This window comes from Aricia agestis, chromosome 19 (assembly GCF_905147365.1).
Source record: "Aricia agestis chromosome 19, ilAriAges1.1, whole genome shotgun sequence".
Taxonomy (NCBI): Eukaryota; Metazoa; Arthropoda; class Insecta; order Lepidoptera; family Lycaenidae; genus Aricia; species Aricia agestis.
In genome coordinates this window covers 9,154,509-9,172,946 of record NC_056424.1, presented here as the reverse complement: position 1 = coordinate 9,172,946, position 18,438 = coordinate 9,154,509, and the positions used below count along the sequence as shown (strand labels likewise).

Genomic DNA, 18,438 nt, shown 5'->3' with positions numbered 1-18,438 from the left:
CCACGAGGACTTCGGTCTGCCCCAGCAGTTTCAACAGCGGTGCTGTGCTGTCTGAGCCGCTCCAGTCTAACTCGCCAGGGCCACATCATCGGCCCCCAGCTCCGGGTAAAGCGTAGCCTCTGCACGCGACTCCGGCTCCACTCCAGTCTCCACGGCATGCAGGTTTTCGTCGTGTTCCTGTGAGTGTTTTCTAGTTTTTCTAAATCCTCTGTTTCTACTAAATTCAAGAAATCGTGCTAAATCAAAGTGCTTAAATCTAAAGTGTTCTAAATCGTGAAGTGAATTCTAAATCTAATTTTACAAACGCTTAAGTCTAAAATAATTCTAAATCCTAGTTTATTCTATTTTTAATTTCTAAATCTTTGCTGTATTACAAAATATATTTCTAATTTTTATACAAGTTCAGCATAACATAATTCATAATGTCAGTCAAAGGAGAGTCATCTAAAGACAAAAATATGTCCGAAAAATTAACGCTTTCATTTTTAACTAAATTTATTAAACCTTATTCTGGTGACAGAGAGTCACTTCCTGCATTTCTCACAAACTGTGAAAATGCTATGTTACTAGCCAGTCCAGAACAACAATTAATTTTATGTAAATTTATTATTTCTCAATTAGAAGGCAAGGCACAAGTCGCCTGTAGTTTAAAAACATTTTCAAATTGGGCGGAATTAAAATTATTTTTACGCTCAACTTTCGGCGAAAAGAAACACGCAACTCATTTATTATCTGATCTCCAAAATTGTAAGCAAATGTCCAATGAGGATGTCATAAAATATTCACTAAGAATTGAACAAATTTTAACTCGAATTCAATCTAATATTCATTATAGTTGCGTAGACGAGAATGAACTTCCCGGTCGAATTGCGGCTATGGAAGAACTCGCTTTAAATACATTTTTATTGGGCTTAAATTCTTCTATTTCTATTATTGTTAGGTGTAAAAATCCTAAGACCGTCAGTGACGCAATTCAATATGCCACTGATGAGGAGAAATTATTTAACCTTTCTAAAAATAGCACTAGAGCTCAAAAACAGTGCTCTATCTGTCATAAATTCGGACATGGCTCTTCTGAATGTTATAAAAATAAAAAGCCTAATTTTCAAAAATCTTATCACATAAATCCTCAACGTAATTTCAATTCTAATTCAATTTCTAATTTTAATTCTAACTCTTTTCCAAAAAATAATTCTATTTCTATGTCTAATAATAATTCTAATTTTAATGCTAAATCGTGTAACTATTGCAAAAACGTCGGTCACACGATCATGGAATGTCGTAAGCGTCAATTTAATATGAAACGCCGCGTAAACGCTGGCAACGCGCAACGTGACGACGTTCATATTCCTTCACATACATGTGACTTTGAATATAATGTTCATAATGATCATCAGACTCAATCCAAGCACGATGATTTAAATTAAAAAGGATTTTGGTTCCGTGTCTGCCAAAATCCAACTTAAATCATAAGGACACGATATATTCTAAATCTTCTAATCCTTATAATTTTTCATCTCAGCCACAGATGCTGAGTCCATCTCAGTCAAAGCTACTGAGTCCATCTCAACAACGAAAAGTGTTGAGTCATTCTATATCTTCTAATTTTTCTAAATCTACATCTCAGTCACAGTTACTGAGTCCATCTCAGCCACAGATGCTGAGTCCATCTCGACGAAAAACGCCGAGTCAAACAATTTTTCCTAATTTTTCATCTCAGCCACAGATGCTGAGTCCATCTCAGTCAAAGTTACTGAGTCCATCTCAGCCAAAGATGCTGAGTCCACCTCAACGAAAAACGTTGAGTCAAACTAACTTTCCAAATTTTTCTAAATCTACATCTCAGTCACAGTTACTGAGTCCATCTCAGCCACAGATGCTGAGTCCATCTCGACGAACAACGCCGAGTCAAACAAATTTTTCTAATATTACATCTCAGCCAAAGATGCTGAGTCCATCTCAACAAAATAAAATGTTGAGTCATAATTCATCCCAAAATTTGGGTCCTACTAAATTTTCATCTCGATCAAAGGAGTCGAGTCAAATGAATAATACATCTCTGTCAAAAGAGCAGAGTCATTTAAATTTTAATGGCCAAAATAATTGCCAAATGTGTAAGAATAATTCTAAATCAAAAAATGTCTCATTTTCTAACTCAATTAATACTAATTCGTCTCAATCGCCTCAATCGTCTCAATCTAATAAATTAATTTCTACTAATTCTAGTTTAAAAAATATTAAATTTACATCTCGGTCACATGAACCGAGTCAAATTAATTTTAAGGACGAAATTGTCCAAAATACTAATTCTAATAAGTCACTTAAATCTAACATAAATCCTAGTTCTTCTAAATCTATATACGAAATTAATAATTATACTAAAAAGGTGTCATTGCCTCATACTTATTTACATTGTAAGCATGCACCGGGTATGCTGTGTTTTCTAGTTGATACGGGATCAGCCATCAGTATCATTAAGGGGTCCTGTCTATCACAAATTCCAGATCTTTCACATGAAATCGTTAAGCTAAAAGGCATTAACAGTTCCGAAAATCCTGTCGAGACATTAGGAACCTTTCAACTAGAATTTTCTATATCTTTCGAAAAATTTAATTACAAGTTTCATGTGACAAATGACGACATAAATTTAACTAATTACGATGGTATTATCGGTAGCGATTTTTGCAATTTCTTTAAATCTAACATTGATTATTCTTCTAAATCTATGACTATAAATAATCATTCTATTCCTATTGTTTACACTCAGCCAACGTATATCATTCCGGCTCGTGCGGAAGCCTGTATTGAGTGTACTGTATCAAATTTCTCGCCCGAGCTTTATCATAACAATGAAGCTCTAGTTCTAGATCATACCTTAAGTCAAGGTGTTTATGTCGCTAATTGCATAGTAAAGGTCAAACCTAATGGGAAAGTGAACCTTACTATTTTAAATACCACTGAGTCCGATATCGAAGTCAAAGATTATCACGTAAAATTAACACCATTCGAAAATGAATGTCTAAAAAATTCTAAAAATTGTATTAGCATAAATTCTATTTCTAGTTCCAAGTCAAATCGCGTAAGTCAAGTTTTAAATTTAATTCGTTGCTCTCATTTAAATAATGAAGAAAGAAAAGCTCTCTTAAACTGCGTCTCGTCTTACACTGATATTTTCCATTTAGATGGCGAGCCTTTAACTTGTACTAGTGTCCTTGAACACAGTATTAATACGGGTGACACTCCTCCTATCCATGTTAAATCCTATCGTTTTCCTGAGTGTCACAAAGAAGAAGTCGATTCCCAAATCCGTAAAATGCTAGATCAGAAAATTATTAGGCCTTCTTCTTCGCCTTGGAGCGCCCCAGTTTGGGTAGTCCCGAAAAAGATAGATGCTTCTGGCAAACAAAAGTGGAGAATCGTCATAGACTATCGTCGCCTTAACGACGCCACTGTTTCAGAGTCTTATCCACTGCCTCTTATCACAGACATCCTAGATCAACTAGGTCATTCAAAATATTTTAGTACCTTAGACTTAGCAAGTGGCTTTCATCAGCTTAAAATGAGTCCTAAGGACGCCCCAAAAACGGGATTTACAATTAGTACTAATTCAAGCATGTCTGGACATTACGAGTTCACCAGAATGCCTTTTGGGTTGAAAAATGCCCCAGCCACGTTCCAGCGGTTAATGAATACCGTATTGTCAGGCCTACAAGGTCTAGATTGCTTCATTTATCTTGATGACATCGTTATTTTTAGCCAAAATTTACAAGATCATATTACAAAATTAGAACGTGTTTTTGACAAACTTCGACAAAGCAATTTAAAGCTTCAGCCAGATAAATGCGAATTTCTTCGACATGAAGTCGCTTATCTTGGTCATATCATCACCGATAAAGGTGTCACTCCGAATCCTGATAAGGTCAAGGCCGTTTCCTATTTTCCAGTTCCTAAAAATCCTAAAGATATTAAATCCTTCTTAGGTCTAATAGGCTATTATCGCCGTTTTATTGACAATTTTGCTAAGTTAACTAAGCCTCTTACGTGTCTCTTAAGAAAAGATGCTGTTTTCCACTGGAATGCGGAACAGCAACAAGCATTCGAATTTTTAAAAGAAAAATTAATTTCTGCTCCTCTTCTCCAGTATCCCGATTTTTCTCAACCTTTTAATGTTACTACAGATGCTAGTAATTATGCTGTAGGCGCAATTCTTTCTCAAGGTCCTATAGGCAAGGACAAACCTATAGCATACGCCTCGCGAACTTTAAATAAGCCTGAAGGCAATTACTCTACAACTGAAAAGGAGTTGTTAGCAATTTTATTTGCTGTTAAAACTTTTAGACCATACTTATATGGTAATAAATTCAAAATCGTCACGGATCATAGACCACTTGTGTGGCTATTTAATGTAAAAGATCCAGGTAGCAGACTCATTCGCTGGCGCTTGAAACTCGAGGAGTATGACTACGAGATTGTTTATAAACAAGGTCGTCTCAATTCTAATGCCGACGCTCTGTCTAGGTGTCCGGTCAATGCTCTTAATATAAATAACTTAAATAATTTAACCTATGAAAAATACTTTAAGAGTCAATTTACTAATCAACTTCCTATTTCTAATACTATTATCGAAGAATGTACTCAAGGTTTACATTTATCTAAATTAAATAATATTGCGTGTCCAGTTTCTCTAGATTTCGACAATTCTATTCCGCATTGCGAAGAAATTTTATCGCAGCTAGAAAATGCTGACGAATTACTAAATTCTGAACGTGAGCCGTTCACAATCAAACATTATAATTTTAAAGATAAAAATTACTATTTCCTTTTTACTAAAGTTCATCATTTTGATGAAACTCATTATAACGATATTTTTAATCTTTTAATTAAATTAAGAAATATTTTAGTCGATTGCCAAAATATTACGGATCTTGCTATTTCAGATTTTTCAGATCCATTTTCTAAGTTATCTTATACTAAAATTTATAATATGATTTCCTATATTTTTCACAATACTAATATTAAAATTTGTATTTACAAAAATCAATTAATTTATCCTACTCCAGTAGAAGTTCCTAAAATTTTAAAGGAAAATCATGATTCGCCTATTGCGGGTCATCCAGGTTCTCAAAGAATGTATAAAAGAATTAAAGCCAGTTATTACTGGAAAGGAATGCGCTCTGATATTGAGCATTATGTTAAAAAATGTAAACTTTGCCAAATCAATAAGCCTTTACGCAAATCTAACAAAGCTCCAATGGAGATCACTTCTACTTCTACAAGGCCATTTGAGAGATTAGCTCTCGATATTGTAGGCCCTCTGCCCGACGCGGGTTTCCAAAATTTTAAATTCATCTTAACGTTACAAGATGATCTTACTAAATTCACTAGCGCTTATCCTATGGTTTCGTCGACAAGTGACGAAATAGCTCGAAATCTTGTTCATTTTATGTCTCTTTTCGGATTTCCTAAAACTATTTTAACAGACTTAGGTACACCCTTTACGTCTGATTTATTTAAACAATTAACTGAAATTTTAAAAGTAAAAGCATTATTTACTACTCCTTATCATCCTCAAACAAATGGCGCACTAGAACGCTCTCATGCAACTTTAAAAGAATATTTAAAATATTTTGTCAATGAGAATCAAAACGATTGGCATTGCTATTTATTTACTGCTATCTTAGCTTATAATACGACGCCGCATTCTTCTACTAATTTTACGCCACATGAACTATTGTTCGGCTATAAACCTTCTATTCCTAGCTCTTTATACGAGAGTAATAATAATACTACTTATAATGAATATATTCGTGCTTTACAATATAGAATGCGCTTTAGTCGCGAAAAAGCAATTCAGAACCTTATCAGTAGTAAAGAAAGGTCAAAACAATATTACGATTCTAATTCTCGCGAAGTTTCTTATAAGTCAGGTGATATGGTGTATTTAAAACATCATCATAGATTAAGAAAAGCCTTATCTCCGATATGGAAAGGCCCATATAAAATTCTTAAAGTTCATAATAAACACAATGTGACTCTACAAATAGGTCGCAAAAATGTCAAACATCATACTAATGAAATTAAGCCTGCCACTTCTTAGCTTTCTATCTCTATGTTATAAAAACATATTCCGTCTCTTTCTTTTTAGAATATTATGCTGTCATAGCTTTTGCCGCAGCGACGCGGAGTCAAATATCATTCCTTTATCGCGAAAAGCGAATCTGAAATGTTTCATTTAATGCGTGATAATATACACGTTATAAAGTCTACAATTAATAATTTTAATAATACTATTTACAAGCTCAATCAAAATGAAATGAAATTAAATACGCAAATTAATAATATGAATAATATTCTTTCTAAAATTACGGATACAGATAATCTATTATTATACAATTCTAAATTAAATAATTTACTTAATATTATCGAAGGTTCTTTGCTTACTATTTCTAATTTACTAGATACTACCTTAAATTCTATCTTATTTTCTAAAGCGAATGTTTTACATCCTAGTGTAATTAGTCCCATAAGTCTCTATAATGAGTTGATTAAGCATAGTAATCAAATAAGTAAAAAATTGGAGTTTCCAATCTCTCTTAGTATAGAGAATATTCATACTTTAATCGATATTTCTAAACTTAGTTCCTATTTCTTAAATAATAAAATAATTTTTATTTTACAAATTCCTTTAGTCACACCTGAAAAATTTATGGTGTATAAAAATATTCCTTTGCCAACTCCTCACGATGATGTTCATAATACTTTCGCGTTAATTCAACCCTCTGACTCATATATCGCCTTGAGCGACGACAGACTGCATTATGCTATGCTGAGCTCCTTAAATGATTGTAAATTAATAACTAGTAATTATTCTATTTGTGAATTGTTCAATATTTACTCTTGTGTTAGTAATCCAAATTGTGAATCAAAAATCTTAACCGAGGTCACACTTTCGTTGCCCTCTGAATGTAATTCTAAAATTTTATACGGTAATATCGATATATGGCAAAAGTTACAAAATAATAAATGGATTTTTGTACAGTCAAAACCAAATAAATTAACTATTCGTTGTGATGATGAAATTAATGATTTTTCTATCCAGGGTACTGGTATTATTAAATTAACAGCTGATTGTGTCGGCTATTCGAAGACTGTGCAATTGTTGCCAACCAATTCTTATTCTTTTATGATTAAATCTCCTTTAGATATAAGTTTTGATATTACCGAGGACGATTGTTGTAAGAAGGACATATTTAATAAAAGTTTACCACATTTATCTCCTATTTCCTTAAGCAAAATAAATTTAGACTCTTTAAAATATGCCTCACATCAAATGGACAATTTAGAAAATGAAATTAATAATTTAGAAAAAGAATCTCATTTTATTAAATATGGCCAATATTATTCTACATTTACTTATATTTTAATTGTGTCTCTATTTTTGTATTTTGTGTATAAGATTTTCAGATGTTTTAAAAATAAAAATTCTATGAATGAGTCAGGATGTTGCATTCAGATTTTCAATCAATGTAATAATAAGAAAAATATAAGACATAAATCTAAAATTTCAAATTCTATCGAGATGACTCAGATTTCATCTTCAGATGAAGAAAGGCAATCTATTAAATCCTTGCCATTGCAACATCGTGCAAATATTTTTGATAAAAATCAATCTTCTTCTAATAGAAATTTAAATTTTTAATTTAATAATTTTGTCTCGTTTTCAGTTAATAATTTTGTCTCGTTTTATTTTCAATTTCTTTATTTTTTGTGAAGTATACGATTTTTCTATTTTATGAATTTTATGATGTTTTACTATGTCGATATTTTAATGATGTTTTTGATAATATCAATGATGTTTTATTTTTTAGATATCAACTTTCTATTTCATTTGTGTTTTCAATGTTTTATATTTCTATGTTCTGTAGACTTCGCACACTTTACATTTCTATCTCTTTACTTCGCTTATCTTAAAGAGATAAAGCTTCGTCAAAAGGGGGGAGCTGTTACATCCCTAGTTAGTTAGTACATTCCGTTTAATAAGCATTTCTATTATTCCTCGATATTTTTCCGTTTGCGTTGCAGTTTTCGTTTAGTATTCATTCTACTTCAATTTATCGTGCAGTTAGATTCTGGAAGCCGGGCAAGTAACGTGTGGGAAGTCATAGCTTAAATGTAACTAATTTAATTTTGGGTTAATAAATTAGTTTAGGGTGAACTTTTGGGTTTTTTTTAAAAACTGACTTAGAGGGTGCTGCAAAACAGTAAGTAGATGAGTTGCTTTGTGATTTGATGCCTGGTTTCTAAGGTTTTGGACTGGAGTTTTTATGTTTAGTAGGTTTTTTTGATGTGAAACTGTTAACCAACAAGCAACACTGTTGAGAAGATAAAGGACATCAGGCATTCTGGTCTAAAAATAAATAAATGGGCGGCCAGAACTAAGAATATTTCCAATAGCTAGGTTATTTATACCTTAAACTAATTCTATGAATTTAACACTGTTACTATAAGTTTTTTATTAGTTATTTAAGTTTTCGAACGTAGGTATCTCATAATAATAATAAATAACACTATAGTGTGTGCGTTTTATGATGATATGCGTGACACATTATAATTGACAATAGAAGGGAAGTTACCTAACAAAAATTAATCGATAGTTTAAAAATATCGAATCACTTCGTAAAGGAATTGCAATCGAAATTATCGATTTCGTACTGACATTTTAGTGGTGCCGGCGATTTAAGATGGCCGCCCTTTTTTATCGATTTGATTTCGATTCAACAGAGTCAATCTCTATTGACATAAGTTCCGTTTCAGGCGACATTTTTCAAATGTTTTCGTAACAATAATTTTATACTCCTATTTCACAGTTAATATTATTTATAATTTTTATTAATAAGTTAGCATTTAGCATCATTTCATTTTTATTTATTTACAATTATAGAAAACATTTGTTTTTGTAGATGGAAAATAATAGTAATGGTATAATAATCGCTCCCAGACTACTTTCGGTGATGATAGCTAGTTATGTTGTTACAAAGGAGTTATTTATAGTACCCAAGTATGTGCGCAGTACACAAGAACACTCCCTCTTCCTTCACTCTCGTAACCCAGGCTGATCACCTGATTGTCTGACAAGTAAGATGATCCATGCGTCGGATGGGCATGTAAAAAGTCGGTCCTGCGCCTGATCTCTCGCCAGTCCTGTCGGTCTTCCATCCCACTGGGTTATGAGAGTAGAAGTAATAGAGAGTGCTCTTGTGTACTGCGCACATACTTGAGCAGTATAGAATTACTCCTGTGTAACAGGCCTGGTTTCAGTGAAACCAGCCACCGTCACCGAAACCGATGTGGAAGTTATTATTAGGACGGATAATCCGATACAAAATATAGCGAAACATCAGGCGCAGGACTAGCGGACTCTTCCTCCGTCTTACGAATTTTCGGTCAGATCATGTATCCTGACGGGAGTTCATCATTTTACTGATGTCTAAATAACCCTTCCTTCGTCTTACGAGTTTTCCGTCAGGTTACGTGGCCAGACCTAAGTTCATCATTTTTACTTACCCTAAAAGAAAATTACATCACTTTTAAACTTTTCCCTTTAAAAACCTCAGATTCTAGACAACAAAGTCCCAAGAATGTACTAGCTCTAAAACACTAGTTTAAAAATAATTCACTCCATTTTATCGGTAAGACCTTTCTCAGTGATTAAAACAGTCGATGGCTGACTGCCAACAATTGGACAGCTCGGCCGCCAGTCTCAAGCCTAGTAGGTAATCTAGTGTCAACCAATCTTGAGCCTCGGGGGTGACACCTGGATTAAGTTGGATTTTCGGACGTTCTTTTGGTGGACATAATCGTATGAATTGAGCCGACCTGGTAAACGTTCTTTTGCCATTTACTTTTTTTTATAAAATAAGGGGGCAAACGTGCAAAAGTCCGTCGTCCATGGACACTCGCAACATTAGAAGAGCTGCAGCTGCGTTGCCGGCCTTTTAAGACGAAATAAGATCTTCTTGAAGGTTTATTAAGGTTTATTTGAATACTTCTCTTAGCCTAAAATATCTTCCGACCGAAGGAGTTGCCAATTTTAGACATTGTTTATGTGTTATCACAAACTTCGATAGAACGATTGAAGATTGTATGCTGTGTGGTGCGCTACAATGCAACATTTTATATGGGTATAAAATATTGATATTGGGCGATTCTCACATTCTTTTCAACAAATTCAGTCCGGGCGTTTCGAAGTTTGTAAACAAACACCGAGACGTGAGAATTACAGATAGGTATTATCATAGACGAAACAGTACAGTGTATATATAAAAACTGTCATCTCAGTCAGTTCTCAACCAGTATCCATATTATAAATGTGAAAGTGTGTCTATCTATCTGTTACCTGTTCACGCCCAAACCGCTGAACCGATTTTGCTGAAAATTGGTATTGAGATACTTTGAGTCCCGGCAAAGGACATACGATGCTGTTTATCCCGGAAAAATGTACGGTTCCCGGGCGATAAACGAATTTTGTCGCAACGGATTACGGAGTTAGGGACATCATCTTTAATACGGGTACGGGTAATACGTCTAAAATATCCAAAGCCTCATTGAAGTAAGTAGCTTGTTGTTTGTATAGTTGTGTGTATGAAGTACGTAGCTAAGTTGTTGTTATATCTGTGCGATGTCCTTGACTGTCTCCATGGAGTTCCAATGTCACCCTGTTGACTTTGTGTATGATACCACGAATCAATAAGGCTTTTGGTATGTGCCTTCTAGAAAACACTCATAAATACAGTTGAATGTCATAGACAGGTATTTTACGTAGGGGTCGCTTGGTGGACGAATTCCGTAGTTGAACCGTATTTTGCCGGGACACAAAATATCTCATATAAATATTTCATCAAAACCAGTTCAGCGGTTTATGCGTGAAGAGGTAATAGACAGACACACGCATTTATACTTATTATTAGTATGGAACTATGGAGTACGTTATTTCATTCGCCATGTTATAACCAAAACTATATTACTGAGGGCACACCATCAGAGAATTCAAATTATTCACATGCAGATTACGAATTTATGTTATTTGGTCGAATTATTTCAAGTTAATCACGATCGTAACCTGACAAAATACTGTAAAACTGCTGCTTTCCTATATAAAAATTATCAGATAATTTTTTCCTAAAATAAATATTTTTTTTATTTAAACGAAATCATTGAACTATGTGATGTTCATTTTAAAATGTGCTTTATATTTTTTGAACAAATTTAGGCAATTTTTAAAGCGTTAAACACTTTTCTATTCAATCATTTGTTTTGACGTGGCGTCAACCGAGTATTGAATCGATTCAACTTTCCTTCGCCACTCGATGCAATATCGATTTTACCGTTTTGGGTCAACACGTAACCTCAAATGTCCGGCCTTGAATATTTTAATTAAGCTACTGTCTTTTTTGTGTCGCTTTTATTATATTTTATTGCTTTATTACTGTTTTATGTTTATTCGACTACGTCGTATTACTTATAATGTGTGCGACTTACAAGTTACGCATAAAACACAGATTACTAATTGATACGTAGATACTACATAAATTAAATCCTTTTATCAAAAAAAGTTTCAAGCACATCTAATAATAGTTCGTAAATTAATATTGTAGGTGAGCTTCTGCAACTCTTCTGATGTTGCGTCTATGGCAACGATAGATGCTTTCCATCAGGTGACCAGTTTGCTCGTTTCCCCCCGCAAAATAACGCAAAGGAATGCTAAAACTCGAAAACGGCATAACGGATTGGGCTAATTTTAGTCTTAAAATATTCGTAGAAGTCCAGGGAAGGTTTTGAAGTGACACGAAGTTCACCGGGACAGCTAGTAATTTTATAAAAATACTTCGAGTCGACAGTAAGCATTGCATAGTTTTTATCACGAAAGAATGTACTGTTCGCGATAAAAGAATTTCTGCGCGAACGAAGCAACTTCAGCTAGTTATGTAACGTGCCCCATCCATATTGGGCTAGCGTAGTGGACAATGTTATTCACGTTACTTGGTGGCGCCCGCATTTATCAGGCGGGAACCGTACATGTTTTCGGGATAAAAAGTATCCTATTTCCTTTCTCGGGACCCAAAGTATCTCCATACCAAATTTCAACAAAATTGGTCTAGCGGTTTGGGCGTGAAGAGGTAACGGATAAATAGATTTTCGCCCATATAATAATATAAAAAATAGAGATCGTCTACTGGTCAAAATTCGACCCTAAATTTAATTATCTTCTCCTTTTGGCTCCCCGTTTAAAGTATTGACTATTTCAGATTTAATAAAAAAATAACAATCCATTTTTAATTTGACAACAGACTTCAACCATAAACAAAAGAGTTTCGTATGTATAGGCTTGTCATTAAAAAAGATGGTAGTGTACACATTGTACTGTGTGTAATGTTTTAATTGTTAAAAAAATGTATGATAAAAGCATAATTTCAAAATAATATTAGCTCGATCCACTCATTCACCATATAAACTATAACTGTGCAAAATTTCATTCACCTACGTAGGTGGGTAGTGGGTGGTAGGTCCGCATTTTTCGTCAAAAGGGATCCAAAGTTTTTCGCTCGCGTATTAATATAATAATATTATAGTATGGATGTACCTAAATAAATCTTAGTATCCATATTGGTTAGTTGTATACGTTTCAGTTAATTTGATTTAAATGTAAACAAATTACCTCCTCCTTTTTAGAAGTCGGTCAAAAATAACGGTTTGTGCTTCGGCCGATAGAAGGCAGAACAGAAGTGAAGACTTGAAGATTGGAAAGAATAGTCTCTCTTCTTTTACGAATTTTCAATCAGGTAACATCAGGGAGTTCTCAACTTTTTCTGTTTCAAAAAAGTTCACAGTTCTCTAAAGAAAGTTTCACTTAAAAAATTGAAAGTCGACCTGAATATGATATTGTATTTTCATTGCACGATTAATAGTAAATATTTAAATGAGTAATATTATTGCCTCTTATAATGAACAGTACTTGGTACATGTGAATTAAAAATAGATTAAAATGATAAAAATTATTCCACCATTAAAGTTTTTTAAATAAGTGTATATTTACTCAACCGAACCGCAACTGTTCAGAAGTCTCAAATTTAAAGTTAATCAGCTTAGGGATTTATTTGGGGTCGGTGCAGACGAACCACTGTGATCGATTTTTCTAATATTAAAAAAAATACTTTTTTTTATTATTAAAAACATTATACCATACTAGTATCTTCCACCTGCTCTTCTTGCGTGCGTATACTTGATATACCATTTTTTCTTACAGATTTTAGCAAACCCTTTATAACCTTAGCCTACCAAGAACAACAAAAAACTGTCTAATTATGATTTACTAATGATTTTATGAGAGTTCTCGAATAAAATGAAATTGATTTGTTTTGTGCTTGTCATTCTAAAAGCCATTTTTTCTGTTTAGAACCATCCATATTTTTTTTATTTATATATTTATGTCAGGCTACATAGGGCTACATATACCTTAATGACTAACATACATAATAAATCAAACGTGCAATTAAGAATAAAAAAGTGTTAATATTAAAATAGTGTATATTACTTTGCTCAGATTAATATAGTTTTATCATTTGATTCTATGCACATTTTTGACTCCGTCATGAGTGCTTACACGATGTTACATAACAATGTAGCGACGTGCATCCCGTCTGTGCAGCACGGGGCAACCAAATATCCAGGTCAAAGTTTATCAAGCGATTGGCTTGCGTGTTATTTCCACCTGTGACCCAGACGGCCTTACCGATATAGATTTATCTACGAATGAGCTAATTCCAGTTTTTGAGTTCGATTCGGTTGCCCGACTGCGCCAGGAGGGTTATGTTTTTCGAAACAATGTATGCACAATTGTTTGATTTGATAGATTTAAGCTTGAGTGGTGTCGTTAGATTCGTGTTAAAAACAGACCAGCTACGCAGCAGTGAATTTATAGTGCCCAAGAATGTAAGCATTTCACAAGAGCACTCTCTCTTCCTTTACATCGTAAACCACTGGGACGGACGACCGACACGAATGGCGGGAGATCAGACGCAGGACCGACTTTTTACATGTCCATCCGACGCAAGGATCATGAATATTTGTCAGTCAATAAGGAGATCAGCCTGCATTGTCCTAACCAAACTTGGAAATAACAAGTTTCCAACGCGGGAATCAAATCCATAGCCCTTATAAAACTTGACAACAATATTTTCCAACGTGTGAATCGAACCCACGACCTTCGACTCAAAAGTTCTTAACCACTGAACCATGGAGGCCACAATAATGAAATTAAACTACTTTCACAGAAGACGGTAATCACTTCCCATCAGGCGAATGCTCATTTTTCCACTATAAAAACACAATACAAAGTGGCGGTCCGCCATCTTATATTTTTGTTATTTTATGCCGCCTCATTATGACTTCGTGACCGCACGAACGCTCCTGCACGCCACTTTCATCTACCCACATATTCATTTTTTAAAAGTAATAAGCAATTTTTTGTACAAAGTCTAAGAAATCTTTTGAGCAAAAGCCTAGTCTAGAAAAAATTAAGTTGTTGAAACAAAAGTTACAACATAATAATAATGATACTTTTATTATAAATAAGAATAACACTTATATTTAAAGTGTGTCTGTCTGTCACCTATTTAAACTTAAATTGCTGACCCAATTCAGATTAAATTTGGTGTCGAGATATTTTTAGAGATAGAAAAGGATAAGTTTTGTAGCGAAAAATGTACGGTTTCTACGCGGTAAGCGAATTTTTTATTTATGAAATAAGGGGGCAAGCGAGCAAACGGGTCACCTGATGGAAAGCAACTTCCGTCGCCCATGGACACTCGCAGCATCAGAAGAGCTGCAAGTGCGTTGCCGGCCTTTTAAGAGGGAATAAGGTAATAGGGGAGGGTAGGGAAGGGAAGGGAATAGTTGAGGGTAGGGAAGGGAATAGGGTAGGGGTTAGGGGATTGGGCTCCGGTAAACTCACTCACTCGGCGAAACACAGCGCAAGCGCTGTTTCACGCCGGTTTTCTGTGAGAACGTGGTATTTATCCGGTCGAGCCGGCCCATTCGTGCCGAAGCATGGCTCTCCCACGTACTTCAGCGCAATAGAGTTACTATAATAGCCATAGACATTAAATAATTAATTTTAAATAGTTAATAGAGTCAGGTGTTACTTTGCGGAAATCCATAGCTTAACATTTTGTGTATTATTATTTTTAGCATTATTCCGCGAATGATTCGCGGAATAATGATATACTTTGATTAACTTTATTTTTCATTTATGTACGGTTTGACTCAATGTATAGAGTTTACCTCAAAAACTTAATGAACTCAAATAAAAGTAAGCATTTAATGTTTCTGAATTAACCTAATAATAACACCGGTTTCGGTAACGGTGGCCGGTTTCATTGAAACCAGACCAGCTACGCAGGAATAATTCCTCTAATCAATCTTTTCCTTTACTACTCTCATAACCCAGTAGGACGGAAGACCGACACGACTGGCGAGAGATCAGGCGCAGGACCGACTTTTTACATGCCCATCCGACGCATGGAGCATCTTACTTGTCAGACAATCAGGTGATCAGCCTGTATTAGCCTTATAATGCCTCTATAATAAAAGTCTAACCAAGTAAACTGCCAGCTTCAGAAAAGCTAGACGAAATTTGGTTTGGAGATCGCGTTAACAGAGTAACGCTAAACTTGTACAAAGTCAATCAGAACTTCAATTAAAACTACAACCTGCCAATTATCGAGGTTTTAAACTTAGTTTATATTTATATTTTAAGAATATACTTGTACTGCAAGTTGTATGTAAATATACATATAATAATATATTATCAAAACTAACATTGAACGGTAATGGGTGAAGCATGAGCATAGTTTGTGAGTTGTGAGTCGCAGAATTTCGGCTGGCAGAAATTGCATACATTGCTGCATTCAGTTTCATACCAAAGTAATGTTTGATTCACACGGGCGTAATTTTGTGAGTCATGATTTGTATGAAAAGATATTTACGCGGCAGAAATTCTGCGACTCACGACTCACAAACTTACGCTCGTTTGGCTTCACCTTAAGAGTTTATAAACCAGACTAGATGACGCGCACAACGGACTTGGGCGAAATTCGTTCAACGCGCGTGGACCGTACATTTTTTCTGGGATAAAAGTATTCAATGTCCTTTCTCGGGAGTCTGAATATCCCCATGCCAAATTTCAGCAAAATTGGTTTAGCGGTTCAGGCGTCAAGTCTAGGTAACAGACAGACAGATACTCGTTCGCATTTATGATGGTAGGTTGGACTTTGAATGAATGTATATTATGTTCATTATGTAACAACTAAATATGTCTTACATAGGCCAAACTTAAATAACTTTTTTGCGGGTAGTGATGATTTGCTTCTATTTGAAGGGATAATATGTGATATACGATTCAGTAGGCCTATAACTACGAAACAGTTTTGAGACTCAAACAATCGGACGAGAATGCCGCGTCCTGCTCTAACAACGTCAATTCACGTTTCTTAGAGTAGGAAGCGGCATTTTTGTACGATTGTTTGAGTCTCGATTTCGTGATACGGCCCCTGCATGCCTGCAACGATGTTTTAGCACATGGCCGAAATGAAAGCTACTGTGTGATTATTATCCACGAGCCAAATTCTCCTTGAAGCTCTATACTTCAACATAAAATAAAAATAATGTTACGAAAAATCACCGATTAATACGTCACAGATTCGTTTATTACAATACAGTCATCAAAATATCGTTAAAAATCTGTGTTATATCATTTATCAAAGTTGTTTGGGCGTTTATAATATTCTAATTGTGGTATAATCGCGGGCCATTATACTATCGGACGATCTGTGACCCTCTTGTGTTTGGAAAAGGGCCTCCGCATACTTGTATATTTGTAGAATTCCCACTAGTATAATAATAATACCCCCCACACCGGTTTCAGTGACGGTGGCCGGTTTCATTGAAATTTTAAACCAGGCCAGGTACGCAAGAGTAATTTTATAGTGCCCAAGTGTCTGCGCAAGACACAACAGCACTCTCTATCCCTTTACTCTCATAACCCAATGGGACGGAAGACCGACACGACTGGCGAGAGATCAGGCGCGGGACCGACTTTTTCCATACCCATCCGATAATTAGTCACTACCTATACTAGTGTATATCCGCGTGTATATCCGTGGTCCAGTAGTTTAGAGCGCGGCTCTTGATTCGGAGGTTGTGGGTTCGATTCCCGCGTTGGGAACATGTTATTTCCAAGTTTGGTTAGGACAATGCAGGCTGAGCACCTGATTGTCTGACAAATAAGATGATCCATGCGTCGGATGGGCATGTAAAAAGTGGGTCCAACGCCTGATCTCTCGCCAGTCATGTCGGTCGTCCGTCCCACTGGGCTATGGGAGTAACGGAATAGAGAGTGCTCTTGTGTACTGCGCACACACTTGAGCAATATAAAATTACTTCTGCGTAACTGGCCTGGTTTCAATAAAACTGGCCACCGTCACCGAAACCTGTGTGGGAGTTATTATTATTAACTACCACAAACAAGCCAATTGTTAGTCAAAATCACTCCTCAAAATATATTTATGAAACAAAATAATACATAGATATGCCATACTAATCTTATAATAAGGTAAATTTTGTGAGTTTATGAAAGTGAATTAAAATAGGGTAATCTCTGGATCGATTACAAGATTCGAAAAACAAACCTTTTATTTCAAAACAAGGACAGGAAAAATAATATTTAAAATATCACGAAAATATACGCGTCTATTACATTTACCGGACCTTAAAAAGTTAGGCAATAAAATAAAAAATATGGCTGGAATTAAAGAGCCTCCGTATAATTAGTGTACAAGTGCCACACAAAAGTGACTTTGATATGAAAATTTATATCAGATTTATACTAATTACTCGCTGTAAAATTGCTACCTTGCCATTTATTTTATTTTTCAGACGCACGCACTTTATATATTTTAAAATCTATTTTTAAATTATAATTACAATTAATTGTAACTGGTATTGAACAATTACTATGATTTTTTTATAAAATTGGGGGGTAAACGGGTCACCTGATGGAAAGCAATTACCGTCGCCCATGAACACTGGCAGAAGAGTTGCAGGTGCGTTGCCGGCCTTCTATGAGGGAATACTCTCTCTCTCTCTCTCTCGGCTCTCTTCTTGAAGGTTTGCAGGTCGTATTGGTCCAGAATACTACTGGCGACAATTTGTTCCATTGTTTTACTGTGCTTGGCAGAAAGTTACGGAGATAATAAATGAATATTAGGGATTCTGTTTAAAATTAGATTTTGTTTAAAAATAAAAAGTTATAATAATAATTATATTAAGTTTGTTGTATAAAGCATAAAATATAGTAGGTTTCAAAGTTCAGTTTCGCGTTTA

At 34.9% G+C, this 18,438-nt stretch overlaps 1 protein-coding gene and 1 long non-coding RNA gene across 2 annotated transcripts; one reads left to right on the top strand and one right to left on the bottom strand.

Moving 5' to 3' along the window:
* The first annotated feature begins 354 nt into the window (after positions 1-354).
* LOC121736757 lies at positions 355-1,427 on the top strand. Its single transcript, XM_042128142.1, has 2 exons — positions 355-959; positions 1,254-1,427. The coding sequence occupies exons 1-2, from the start codon at positions 423-425 to the stop codon at positions 1,425-1,427; spliced, it is 711 nt and encodes a 236-aa protein (XP_041984076.1). The 5' UTR covers positions 355-422.
* Positions 1,428-9,046: 7,619 nt separating this feature from the next.
* LOC121736334 lies at positions 9,047-14,057 on the bottom strand. The gene is made up of 2 exons (XR_006036997.1): positions 14,026-14,057; positions 9,047-9,099 (listed from the first exon to the last, which is right to left on the bottom strand). It is a non-coding gene; the product is annotated as an uncharacterized LOC121736334 (long non-coding RNA).
* Between the last annotated feature and the right edge of the window lie 4,381 nt (positions 14,058-18,438).

Coding starts and splice junctions, on each gene's coding strand:
- LOC121736757 (XM_042128142.1), top strand. CDS start 423: ATGTCAGTCAAAGGAGAGTCATCTAAAGACAAAAATATGTCCGAAAAA. Junction 960..1,253: donor GGTGTAAAAATCCTAAGACC/GTCAGTGACGCA, acceptor AACTATTGCAAA/AACGTCGGTCACACGATCAT.